Source organism: Eubalaena glacialis, chromosome 5 (assembly GCF_028564815.1).
Source record: "Eubalaena glacialis isolate mEubGla1 chromosome 5, mEubGla1.1.hap2.+ XY, whole genome shotgun sequence".
Lineage (NCBI taxonomy): Eukaryota > Metazoa > Chordata > Mammalia > Artiodactyla > Balaenidae > Eubalaena > Eubalaena glacialis.
The window spans coordinates 65,705,214-65,719,683 of record NC_083720.1 but is presented as its reverse complement, the minus strand read 5'-3'; the positions used below and the strand labels follow the sequence as shown (position 1 = coordinate 65,719,683).

General features: G+C 34.3%; 1 protein-coding gene across 3 annotated transcripts in view; it reads right to left on the bottom strand.

Moving 5' to 3' along the window:
• The window catches only part of KLHL5 (kelch like family member 5), an 80,094-nt gene that overhangs the window by 54,387 nt on the left and 11,237 nt on the right, over window positions 1-14,470 (bottom strand). The window contains exon 2 of one of the 3 annotated variants that reach the window (XM_061192170.1): window positions 5,690-6,163. The exons of 1 other annotated variant lie outside the window; for it this stretch is intronic. In XM_061192170.1, the coding sequence (XP_061048153.1) occupies window positions 5,690-6,072 (383 nt within the window). In that variant the 5' untranslated portion in view covers window positions 6,073-6,163. Of the gene's footprint in view, window positions 1-4,435; window positions 4,486-5,689; window positions 6,164-14,470 lie in introns of those variants that run through there. One more of the 3 variants, XM_061192171.1, reaches the window with a different exon arrangement.

Genomic DNA, 14,470 nt, shown 5'->3' with positions numbered 1-14,470 from the left:
ATAATATGGGGAAAGACTCATTAAAAAATTAGATCGAAAGAATTCCAAAGAGTTCTATCCAGCTGTCTTCACCTCTTGCACCCTGTTGATTATAACCTCCAAACCATTCTTCACATCTACCACAGTAATGAGTTTTAGCTGGACACATGGCTACCCAGGCAGAGACCACAGCTGCACCTCCTTTGCTACTAGTTGTGGCCATGTGACTAGGTTTTCAACAATGGCACGTGAGCAGAACTGATATATGCAACTTGTGTTATTTGCTTAATGTCCTCCCTTTTCCTTCTTTGGTCCTTCCCATAGGCTAGAATGCAGAGGGGGAGCTGAGGAAGCTTTGACCATAAAGAAATAACAACACCCTACAGGATGGAGAAACAATATGGAAGGTATCTGGGTCTCTGAGGGAACTTGTGTAGCAGAGCTACCTGTCTGCCCTGGGCCATTTTCCCATTTGTTAGGTGATAGAGAAATAAACTTCTATTTTATTTGAGCCACTATATTTCTGAACCTCTTTGTTATATTATCTTAGCCTATTCTCTACTAATATATTCCCTAAAGTTACATGGCCAAATTGTATGGCTCTGTGCATATGAGTGATTATGTGGGGTGTGTGTATGTGTATCATTGTTTTCATGCCTAATATATCTAATTCTAAAAATGTAAAACTTCACTATCCAGTTCCAACTAGATGAAAATAAAATATAAGCAATAAGTGTCATAAAAGGCTCTTTTGCCTTAAAAATCTGGACTTATAAAGGCCAGTTGTGCAACTGTAATGCTCAACCTTTTTCCTAAGCTGATTCTTTCTAGGAACTAATATGATTCCAATAAATTCCTATTCTGTTTAAACCAGCCAATTTCAGTTGCTTAAAACTAAGAACACAGATTGATACAGTGTACAGATAGGCTTTAGAGGGTTCACAAATTCCTTGAACCCCATATGAAATATTTAACACACACGTGTACATATGCACATGTATGTGCACACACACATACAGACAGTTTTCTGGGGAGAGGTTCCATGGCTTATGTCAAGGGAATCCATGATATGACTTGAGCATACATGTGTGAGGGAGGACGATGCAATACATCCTTCCCAGATACAAGTACAATATAGTTGAACTTCTTTGCCATCTCTGGAAGCAAAATTTTTTTCATGTGGAAACATATAAGATTTTAATTTTAAAGTGAACCAGAATTAATAGAATGGTTCAAACAAGGAGATGTAGAGACAACCTAAAGAGGGTCAAGAAAAAGGAGACAGCACTTGAGAAATGGTATATTATGAAGATAACCCCTTGTTGGGAGAGAAGAAGGACCTAAATGCCTTCAAGATGAGTCAAAGAATAGCAAATCAACTGACAAGGTATAGAAGAGTTCAAGGGTATCTGCAGTTGAAACACAGAGTAGCAAACAACGGATAAGACGGATCAGATGACTGTGGGTAAAGGGTTGTGGGTGTGTCGAGAGATTATACCTGTATGCTAGCCAGGGTTGGCTTTTTCAAGAACCAGGCTGAGAAAATTAGTTGAGGAGAGAAAGTGAAACTGGATAGATTGAATCATTAACTGTTATGTTGATCCAAGTTGAACTCAGTGATTAAATATGAATAGTCACAGAGAACTGCTTACTGGTATGTGTGCATGAAATCTACATGTTAATTGTTTGGGTTCAAAATGCAGCTATTTCCAAGTGATCAAGGTCAATATCAACAATGATAAGTTAGATTGATGATATGTATCTGTGATATGATGTGCTGAAAATGGCACTTTACCTTTGTGGTCTTCCTCCCTAAAACTCATTAACCCCCATCTAACCATGAGAAAAATATCAGACAAATCTCAACTGAGTAAGACATTCTACAAAACACCTGACCACTACTCCCCAAACTGCCAAGGTCACCAAAAACAAGGAAAGTTTGACAAACTGTCACAGCCCAGAGGAGCCTAAGTAGATATGATGATTAAATGTAACTGGTATCCTGGACTGTAACAGAAAAAAAGGACATTAGGACGTATTCTGTAACAGAAAAAAGGAAATTAAGGAAATCTGAATAAAGTATGGGCTTTAGTTAATAATAATGTATCATACTGGTTCAACAGTAACAGATACACCATATTAATATAAGATATTAGTAATAGGGAAAACTGGGTGTGGGAATATAAGGAACTCACTATACTATCTTTGAAATTTTCCTGTAAATCTAAAACTATTTAAGAATATAAACTTTAGTTTTTTAAAAATGCGGTTTTATTTTACTTACTAATCTTGAGCAAGTTACTTACCCTTTCTGTGCCTCATTGGCCTCATCTCTACAATTAGAATGATAATAATAGCAATCTAACTCACAAATTTGTGAAGACTAAATGAGGTAATATAGTACTAAAATGCTTAGAACAGTGTCTCACAGATAGCAAGCACCCAATCAATATTAGCCATTATAATTTTTGGATATTTGTATAGTAGTATTTTATACATATTGACTAAAAATAGTCTGATATATAAAATAGTAAACCCTAACTTTATAAACAAAGGTTGAAATAATGAAAATTTCTCCAATATGTCAAAATTACATAATTTCAAAATTGGCAAATCCAGTAAAGTGTAAACCGTGTTTAAGCTATGGTCACATGGTGAGCCACTATGTAAACCTGGCTGGCCCTGGTGAAAATTCACCCTGAGTTAAAGTCATTGGAACCTACTGCTCACATAGGTCACAACTGTTACTTAGGGTCTAAAATTCCTCATGGTATAAAACACAAAGTTTGTATTTTAATAACAAAGTAATGACTTAGAGATGATTCCATGGACAAAGAGTGGCTAGGCTACAGACCCAAGATCAAAGTTAAAAGATAAGAAACTTTCAAATCACTTAGATGTGTGACAGCATAAATTACCATAAGTCGAAGGCTCAGGCAGACATTTCTTCTACTTAGAATACAACTGATCAAACATATTAGCAACATATGCTGCCTCTTAACTTCTGCTTTAACTTGTCTGGACCCACTGTAGGGGTTATGATTCTGTGTATGTAAAACCACTAAGTTGTCTTCCCTTTTTTCTAATAACTCAAAATTTCAATCTAAGTTCTGAGGTCTATACAAGTATTATGACCGCTTAAATGAGAAATTCTTCGTATATTGTATGTATTTCCCCACCATGTGATATCAATCTATAGTATACGCAAATAAAATGTTTACTATATATTTTATTACTTGCAAATATTATATAATGAAAAGAACTATTTCCAAGTTATATACAAAATCTGATGAATGTCAGTGTAGCTTCTTTTGACATTAACAGTGATAGTTTTTGATTTGTTTACAGTAGAAGGGCAAACACCTAGAGAAACTGCTTACTTAATCAAAAAGCTGGGGGCAAATAAATTTATCCTCATAACGAAGATCAAAGACTCAGAGCTGGAGGACTGAAGGAGGATGTGAGAATTAGATATATTTAATCTAGGGAAAAAATGGAAAAGTAGAAGTATACACACAAATGACATTTCTAAAATCTAGAATGCTTTTTACTTTTTTGCAATAAGATGTTGGGATAGAAATTTTAAAACACCAGGAATATTAAATTTCTTTGACAGATTTCCCCTCTTATATCTAAAAATCAAAGACATGTTCTCTAAGTACATTTTATTTTTGAAATAATATTTTAGAAATAGTTTGGTCACTGCAGATGTGAACTGTTTACTCCCATCTTATTATTTACTTTCTCAATCTTCTTGATTAGCATTTTAAAAACAACTACATTTATTTTAAATTTTAAAACATAATTTTCTTATTTTTATAACTCCTACAACTAAAAATGACAATTGTATTTTCTTGAAGTATGCACATAGCTACCTCAGTAAAAACAAAAAATCTTTTTCTGTCATAATGAATATCCCATCAAGATGACACTTTAATATGGATACTAAAGAATAGATTAACTTAATTTCAGTAATCATTAGCTATGCAAACTACTTTTGTTGAAGGAAGTAAATTATAGTGACCTATGTGTGTATAACCTTTCTAAGGTTATACATGTATATAAATTTTATAATCACATATGCATAATCTCTCCAGGTAGTAGATATGTGTTAAGATTTTCATAACTAATGCTGGTAAATGAATGAATGTTTTGATTTTTTTCTAATTTTGTTAGAATATTCTTGATACATTGCATTGGTTTCAAATAAAAAGATGATTACTCTTTGGTTTCCCACCAAATGGGAATGGTTTTATCCCAAAAATGATAAACCCTGAACCTTTTAATATATACTTTATTCTTTTTACGGCAACAAGTATCCAAAGAAAATACAAAACAATGAAACCATATTAATTCAAATGATCTCCATATTAAAATTATTTGTGGCTCCTATTCCCTTAAAATAATGCTAAATCATGAACTAATTAAATTTAAAAAAATTAAATACACTAGTTACCTATGTAAAGATATTCCCATCTCTCCATTACACAAATGATTATAGAGGACTGTTCTATATTTGTTATTGTTCCAGCATCACAGTTCAGAATTCCATATTGTGAAGATTAGAAGAGAAGGCGGTAAATATCCCCAAGTAAAAGATATTTGAATATACGAACTCATTTTGTCTCCATCTCTTATGATGCCTCTATTAATAATAACCAACATACAAATTACAAGTGTTATCAAAACCTGTAAAGAAATTTTAAAAGAAAAAGGATCCAGTAATTAATCTAGAAAAATAATAAGCCTTGAAATATTTTTGAATGAAGATGAATCAGAAAGATGACTTTCAGGCCCTAACTTGTTACATAATATGCTATAGTATTGATAGTTTAAACTGATTAAGAAGAAAATTCATTTCAAAGGTAAAGCCTGGTTCCACGGGTGCAGGTGGCTAAAGTCATTATGAAATTACCAATTTTTAATTTTCTCTCCTCAAACTCATTTCCCCTTCTTTTTGCCCCCTTTTCACCAGCTGACCACATCTAGCTCCTCTATGTTCCCTTACACTCTCCTGAAGGAATGTCCTTCATTTCCCTAAATAGCACAATTTTCAGAGAAGTGAAGGTAACAGGAATTAGTAGCTGTCATCTTAGAAAGAGACATGTTACTGTATTCTCTGAATTAGTCTGGAGGGCTGCAACATAGGACAAAGAGAAATAACCATAAGAAAAATATTATTGACAACTACAGTGGTGCAAAAATTATTGGCAACTACAATATGCCTCTCCTCATAAAACCTTTCATTTTCATAAAAATTTAAAAATGACTCTATAATCTGTTGCAAACTAAAATGTCATAAAAATTTTTATACTATAGAAATGTCTTCTATAGTTTTGCTATGACTATAGAAGATAAACGAATGAAGCAAAATGCAAGGCAATGATGCATAAAATTGCTACCATGTATTATTTTCAAGGCAGAGTCAGATCTATATAGGGAACACAAGATATTTCAAAATGAAAGCTATTTGTTGTCTTTATAATTTTACAGAATTAAAATCAATATTAGAACATTTAAAAAAATCCCAGCAAAAGTACCACATATACATACCAAGATATTACATATGTGTATATATGTAGAGGTATATATATATATATATATATATAAATATAAAATCATAGATTTTAAATAATAATACTAAATTATTTTAAACAGTATATAGAATATACCCCCACACCCCATTTCTATCAGTAAGAAAATAATCAACCTGCATGAACTGGAATCAGATTCATTTTCTTCTTCACTAGTGGCATCATCCACTTCTGGTCTATCCAGCCAATGTGCACCGCCACAATCTTCTGCTGTAAACTCAAACGCAGGGACTTCAGAGGTGGATGCCATTGGCCAAGAAGGTGAATTCTGAAAATCCAGTTGGCTGGACCTTCGGTAACCAATTGAAGCCAAAGGCAATTGTAGGCTACACGGATCTAAAAACTTTCTCCCACCGTTTGCTCCAGTCTGTCCTCGATTCCAAAATTCTCCCTGCTGGCTGTCAACTGTAGAATTGGGAGACGATGCTTGATGGCTAAACCACCTCCATCTGATTTTCAAAATCTGCTTCACATCAAACTCTTTACGAGAACCAGACATCCTCAGAGAAACCAAGTGATCGTCTAGGCAACGGGCAAAAAGCACTGCACAGAGATTTGTGCATCCAACCAAGACAAGAGAAGTATATGCCCTGTTGTACACAATAAACAAATTGAAAGGAAAATAAATCACATTCACATATATATCTACATTTACTTTTATACCAATATATCAGATTATAGAGAACAAAGGACAATGAAAAAAAGATGAAACACGGTGGAACATTCCATTCAATCAGAGCAAACTCTCATCCACCTATCCTGAAACAGCTAGACCACTGTCCCCTACTCTCCTTTCCCTTACTGATCATTAGCTCTCACAAACACTGACAGCATTCATTAAAGTCCTTTCAAACGCAGAACACCACCCCCTTTTCTTAAACCACAAATGACAGAGACAGAAAGCACTATCCCGTCGCAGTGTCTCAGTCTCTGCTGCTTAGTATATTAACTCTTTTATTGCTGAAACAAGAAATGTATTCCACAGCATTTTCCTTTGTACTTAAAAAATCACTGTAAAACTAAAATGTTTCTATTTTTATACTAAGTTCCTAAATGAGATATCACAAAACAACAGGTTGTTTTAAAGTTTTTTTAAATTAGATGAGTTATAGTGATTTTCAAGCTGGCTCTTTGGATGCGGGGTCAGGAAGGAGGAGGAGTACAAAGGTGGGGTTCCCGTTCACTGCTCTCCACTTCTATCTTCTCCCTTCAGGAAAGGAGTGTGTTTCATTAATACAGTAAGATCTGGGTAAGACTTCATCTGAGCAAAGAATATTGAGAAGACTAAGAAGAAAGAAAAGGTCTGAAAACTACAAAGGATCAAAATATGACAGTACTTATTCTTTCTCAAATAAATGACCTGAAGTCCATATTGTTCTATAATTAGGATTGAGCCACTCTGAATTACTACAATAGCCAAATTTCTATGACACTACTTAGGAAAAGGAAAGTGTGGCTCAAGAAAGCTACCTAGGACTGGGATAGGATTATTTCTTGGGTGTATAAGTACCCTGATGGTGCCCTCTGTTGTTGGCAAAACAAAGCAATGGTCTGAACATGGTTACAGCTAAGGAGAATTGATAAAGCAAATAAAAATCTATCAAATGCAATCAAATTTTAAAATATTGAATGATTATTGTGAGCACGACACTCTATAGGCATTATGGGGGACACAGATACATACATCTTGGTTCCTACCCTCAAAAATAATTAAATCGAGTTACTGAAACAACAAAATTGATAACTTAAGCATAAAAAATATTATAATGCTGCAGTATTAACATTTTGTCATCTACGAAAACAGAGTTTGAATTTTCAGGGTGCTCAATATCTAGTGCTATATCACAATGACAAATGACAAAATAAATGACAAAAAAAAGCTGCTTTGGAGGGTTACAAAAATATTGTGAGGTATATCTTAACCTCACACAGCTCTTTAGGAGAATAAAAATTATTCAAAGAAATAAGAATAATAGGCATGAAAAGCCATATATAATTTTGTGCCAAATACTGTAGGACAAACCATAAATACTATAAGAAAGAGAAAGGAGATATCAGGATGGTGTGGAGTGCTATGAGCCAGTTTCATTAGGGAGAAGGCTTCTAAGAATAGTAAGAAGTTTTACAGCCAGAATGATGAAAGATTTTATAAAGGAAGAAAGATATTAACAAAGCATGAAGTGAGCATACCAACAAAGAAAGAGGGGGGAATATCAGTTTGATCAGCCAACCAGAAATACCTAATTAATATTAAGGAGTAATAAGAGATAAATTTGGATGCATAAGATGACATAAAATGCCCTGAACACACATCAAAGGTGTAAAGGCTAGCAGGCAATGTTAAGTGGACTGTTGAACGGGGCAATGTTTTAGAAAATTAATTTGGCAGTAGTATGCAGGATGTATTAGAGACTGAAATGACACTATTCCCTCTCCTCTCACCTCTGTCAGACTCCTTTTATCAACACCCTTCTAACTCCACTCTACCTATCCAACTTTGTTTCTAACTATTTTCCAAATGGACACACTGCTTCATCAGTTAAGACAGAGTCTACATTATAGTGCTTCCTGTTTTACATGCTGTTTGTGTCCCAATTTCTCTGGTTTTGAAATCCCACTCATCCCTCAAGGTTTAGCACAGATACTGCTGCCCTTAGAAAGGCTTCTCCAATTACTCTAGCCTTGTGGTTCTCAACAAAGGTAGCACCAACCCTCTGCTCCCACACCCCAGAAAGGCTTCTGGAAGTAGGGGGCATGGATTTTTAGTTGTTGGAATGACCAGAGAGGGCTATGGGCATTGAATGGGCAGGGGCCAGAGATGGTAAACATCTTGCAGTGCATGGTATAGACCCACACAATGAAGAAATGCCACTGTAGTAGTTCATAATGATCTTGCCATCACTGTCTTCATGCAAATAAGTATTTACCAAGCATTTACATGTTTAAGGCACCACAAAAGGTAGAAAAATAAATAACAAAGATCTTTCTTTAAAGAGGGCTATACTCTGGTAGAGAAAAGGATAATTAAATGAACATTACAAATAAAGAATACATTTTAATATATATACTTTTATATAAATATAATTTCAAATTTTAAATTCAATCTGTCAATATGAGAACAATTACCAGAGAGTCCATTTACACTGTGCCAGCTCCATAACCTAATTTTAATTGTTTTGCTGTTTGGTTGATTGGTTGGAGCCTGAACACAAGAGTGGACTTCATTAATGACCACTGAGATGGGCTTCCCTGGTAGCGCAGTACGTAAGAATCCGCCTGCCAATGCAGGGGACACGGGTTCGAGCCCTGGTCCGGGAAGATCCCACATGCTGCGGAGCAACTAAGCCCGTGCGCCACAACTACTTAGCCTGCGCTCTAGAGCCTGCGTGCCACAACTACTGAAGCCCGCACGCCTAGAGCTTGTGCTCCGCAACAAGAGAAGCCAGCGCAATGAGAAGCCCGTGTACCACTACTAAGAGTAGCCCCTGCTTGCCCCAACTACAGAAAGCCCACGTGCAGCAATGAAGACCCAATGCAGCCAAAAATAAATAAAATAAAATTTAAAAAATTTATTAAAATAAAAAAGACCACTGATATGCAAGACATTTCCCGATATAGAGAAGAAATCCAAAGACGTGAACGTTAAAATGTTGAACCATGCCTCCACTCCCAAGAGGGGCCAAAGACCCTCTTCACCAAGATAGTGAGATATACATTAAATAAATACCTCTTTAATGCAGTAGCTCTTCTGAGTAGGCTAGAGATGCAGGTGGGAGATTAGCCACTGAAATAGGCTTTCTGATTTTAAAGGGATACTAGGATCTTGGGTTGACAAAGGCCAAGTAGCAGCCTTTAACCACTGCTGTAATAGTCATGGGTTTGGTTACATGCATACATACATACATACGCATGTATATACAAAAGCTCACCACCACCCCAACCTTTTGTATCAGTGGACTCATACTGCATGCTTTTTTCACTGAGACACTTATTTTGTCAATCTTCCTCCTCCTTCCTGGTAATCAGTGTTGACAGCTTGGTGTAGAGCCTTTCACACCTTTCTCTTTGTTTATAAAACTCATATCCAAACTTATATACACACATATAGGAGTTTTTGTTATTGTTTTATAAAAGAGATCATACTGTATACATATTTTGGCATTTTGCTTTTCCCACCAAAATTATATACATGGAAATATAAACTAATAATGATCTTTTTAATAGTTGCATAATATTCCATAACTGTAAAACACAATTTATTAAACTACTTCCTTGCTAGTGGGCATGCAGATTGATTTCAGGTATCTTTGTTTTATGCTATTAAGATAATGTTGAAATAAACATCCTTGTGAGGCTTTTGTGTCTCTGGAATTTATTCACAGGAGTGGAACTGCTGGGTTGCAAGTATGTGCATTTTAAATTTGAAAAGATAGTTTACTTTCCTGAAATTTATATTTTCAAAAGTAAAGTGAGTGTATCCTTCTCATTCATTTTCACAGGCCCACCAGTCAACAATAAGTATTATAATTCTTTATATTTCTAATATGAGCCCTCTATTATCAACATCATTTTGATATAAACCACCCTTTTCCCACTGAATTGAGGTATTATTTTTGTTATGAATTTTAACAATTCAGGATGCTAATTCTGTTGCACCATTTGTCTATTTTTATGCCAATATTAGTGTTTTAATTACAGTACATTTACAATATGTTTATTATTTGTTAAAGCAAGTTCCTATCTCCACATATATTCTTTTACAATAAATTTTAAACTAATTTTGAATATGTACTCTTCTATATATACTTTAAAATAATATTACTCAATCCTCTCAACAAAAATCTCCAACCCTAGGGACTTCCCTGGTGGTCCAGTGGCTAAGACTCCATGCTCCCAGTGCAGGGGGCCCAGGTTTGATCCCACATGCTGCAACTAAAAGATCCTGCACACGACTGGCACAGCCAAATAAATAAATAAATAAATATTTTAAAAAAAATCCAACCCTATTGAGATTCTAATTGGAATTGCATTAAATTTGTGTATTAATTTTAAGATGGTTGGCATTTTATGATATCAAGGTTTCACATCCAAGCATATGTTTTTTAGTTTGTTCAGATCTTATGCTCATTAATAAGATTTTTAAATCTTTTAACTATAGGTCCTGTGCCTTTCTTATTAAAATTTTTATCATGTTCTTTTGTCTTTTTTCACTGTTGTAAATACAATAAATTTTTTCTAGCATTTCCACATAGTTATTGCTATTATAATAAAAGTATTAAGTACATTTATCTTATATCCAGTCCTTTTATCATACTTTCTCATTAGCTATGATTTTTTTAAAATTAGTGTTCATTTCTTGATAAGTTAGAGGCAACTTTGAGACACCTAGGTGGAGATGTCAGGTAGTTGGATAAATGTTCCTGGAGCTCAGATCCAAGCTCCAAGGAACTCTAACAGATAAAGGCAAAGGACACTAAGAAGGAACAACCAATGAAGTAGAGGAAAATCAGCAGCCTATGGTGTTAGGCAAGTCAAGGGATAAAGGTGTTTCAACGCAAAAGGCATGGTCACAATGTCAAATGAGAGGTCAGGTACAATGTGCAAAGAAAAATGTCCACTGGAATTGGCAACATAAAAATTTTGCCAAATCAGATAGGGGCAGTTTCAGTAAAGGGTTGGGGACCAAAGCCAGACTGCGGTGGGTTGAAGAGTTAACGGAAGATGAGAAATAAGAGACAGCATGTACAGACAACTCCTTCAGAAAATTCTGCTCAATAGTGAGGCTGTGGAATGAGGTTACAGCTGGAAGAGTTGAGGAATCAAGGCAATGGATTTGTTTTGCCTGCTTGTTTATTTGTTGATTTTAAAAAACACAGAACATATTAGAATGAGAATGATCCAACAGGAAGATGAGATTGATGACTGCAGGCGGAAGCACTGGAGCAAAAAAAGTGAAGACTTTGATAAAAGAAAAAGGAACAGCACCTAAGCACAGTGGATGGCTTGGATAATCATTGCAGGTGGGATATTTCCTCTATTGTAAGATTTATGACTTTCTAAATGCATTGATTATTTAAAAAGGAAAGAAAAGACATGCACTAGTCAGTCTATTGAAGTTGAAAACCAAATAAGCCCTCTAAAAGGAGTCATGAAATAATAAAGATTAGAGGAGAAACTAAAGAATTAAGAAATGAAATGACAGAATTAGAGATCTAGCTCTTTAAAAATTTGCTGGTACTGATGAATTGGGAGATTGGGACTGACATATATACACTAATATGTATAAAATGAATAACTAATGAGAACCTGCTGTATAAAAAAAAAAAAAAGAATCCACCTTCCAATGCAGGGGATATGGGTTCGATCCTTGGTCGGGGAACTAAGATCCCACATGCTGCGGGGCAACTAAGCCCGCACACCTCGACCACTGAGCCCATGTGCTCTAGAGCTCACGCGCCACAAAAAAAAAAAAAAAAAAAAAAAAAAATTGCTGGTATCTTCTCTTACCTCCTAGCAAGTTCAATCAAAGAAAAAACAAATTAGAACTTAGAACAAGGATAACATGACCATTAAAATAGAATATTTAAAGACTTAAAAAATAAAAGATCACTATTGCAACAAAAATTTTAAATGTCATATTGAATAATGGAAATGATGACAAATGGAGAGAATTTAGGCAAGCAAAGTTGGAAAATACTCCTCAAAGAATTTGCTCAAAATCCTTTATAGCTAGGTCTCTAACAATTTTCGCCTAAGCTTAAGCCTGTCTAAGCATGGGCGTTTTGGGGAAAAATCTTTACTCTAACAAAATACATTAAAAAATGATCTATTGATAAAGTAGCTTGTTATAGCCCCCCGATAGAAAGGGGTTTACAGAAATATTTCCCGGCTTTAACTGAATTCTTGGGCCAAATACTTTATGAAAAATATGTAGTAAACTTAAGCATTAAGGTTTTCATGGCATGGAATTCAGCATTTATTTAAATAACACTTTTTCTTCTGTCCCATCAACTTTTACTATACAATATAATATTGTTTCGCTCAAAAATTTATGCATTTCTGATGAGAAGTCCTTCCTAGGGTAATTATTTATGAAAGAGCAATACATACTAAAAGGCATTACATTGTTAAATTATCAAAATGGTTTGCACAGGCTACTCTATATAAATTAGATCCCTCATCATTCTCTATCCCCTTGACCCTCTTGATTTTTTTCACAGCACTTATCACCCCCTGGCATATTAGATGCTATTCCCTTATTATTATCTTTACCCTCACCACAAAGTTAGCTGCAGTACAGCTTTGTTTGACTCACTGCTGTAGTCCTAGCACTTAAAACAGTACCTGAAAGACAGGTGCTGAATAAACATTTCTCTAATGAATGAATGAATCCAATAACTATAAGAGCAATAATAAAAGATATATACTTATTATGTACATTTTTGAAATTATAAAATAAACTTAAGAACCAAATGTTAAAAGAATATTCGAAAACATTTACCTCTGGTGACAAAACCTTTTTAGTATTTTTTCAACTTAAGAGAAAAATCACAATATATTACTCTAAGAATTTCTCTTTTCTATTTCATTCTTTAGGCATAAAATTTGTATCACTTTGAAATCTACTGGCTAAACAGCAGATATCTTTTCAGACTGACATTTCTTTCTTCAAACTGATTATCAAATTATATTCTCTACCTCTTTCTTGTTTTAATAACTTTGCTTTACTTAAATTTGAGATACAAAAGCTCACACAGTATTTAAAATAGGTAAGTGTCAATTATGAATACATTTTTTTAAATGTAATTAAGGAATCCACATGCAATTTCTGCTTCAAAACTGCTCAAATGTTAGTCTGTGAATTTAAAAGATGACATTATTCAGTATGACAATAGCAACACTGAGATGTCATAAAGATAGACTGCAGATGAGCTCACTTCAACAGTATGGCTTTTAAAGCTATGGCTTCACTCAACAATTTAAATTACAACCATTTAGTAACTGGTTTATATGTGTAATCATTATTATACAAACCTCTCTTCACATAGAGTTTTTAAGAAAACAGTATTTGTTTTATGAGTAATCAATTTTAATGAATCTATTCTTATAGTTTTAGGTGTGTACTACATATTGCATAAAACACATCAAGAATTAATTTTACTGTACTAACTTAGCAGCACTTCACCTCCCCAATTTTCCCCTCAACTATAAAAAGAATAAGTTACAACACATGATTTCAAAGAACCCTTTAAAGTTTGGTAATTCCAGGACACTTTTAAAGCTCTGTCAAATTAGGTCTTTTATGAGAATTTGGCTTATTTTAAAAATTTGAAGACATATAATTCCACTAACATTTAAAAATGTATGACAGCAGAAAATGTCAGTCCAGTATTTACCCAGGTTAGGAAAGATCTGAGATTTAATTTTAACTTTAATTCCAGAAATAGATATTCTGTACCTCTTCCCCAAACTCATTAAAAGCAAACATTATAAATGTAAAAAAAATCCTGTATTTATATAAACTCAACAAATTTTGCTATAAGCAGAAAGAACTCAAAGATGAGAAAACAGACTGTAAAATCCATCAGGGCAGGGGCCACTATATCTGTAACAACTTGTATAGTGCACGGCATTCAAACTTTTACTGAATTTAAACCAAAGAATAAATGAATAAATTAATGGCACAGACCTTGAACGATCTTAAAATATAGCAGAAGAGGGTTTTGAATGAAACCCTTACTAATTATCAAGAGGTAGGTATGTCCTTTATTCGGGAGAGGATGAGGTTCCTGAGTTAAGAATTTTGAGGTATACCCCCAAAAAACTCATTTGGTAAGTGAAGAATGGATTTGTGAGGGAAGATGCCATTGGTAGGAAAATCAGAAAACTCTTCGAGG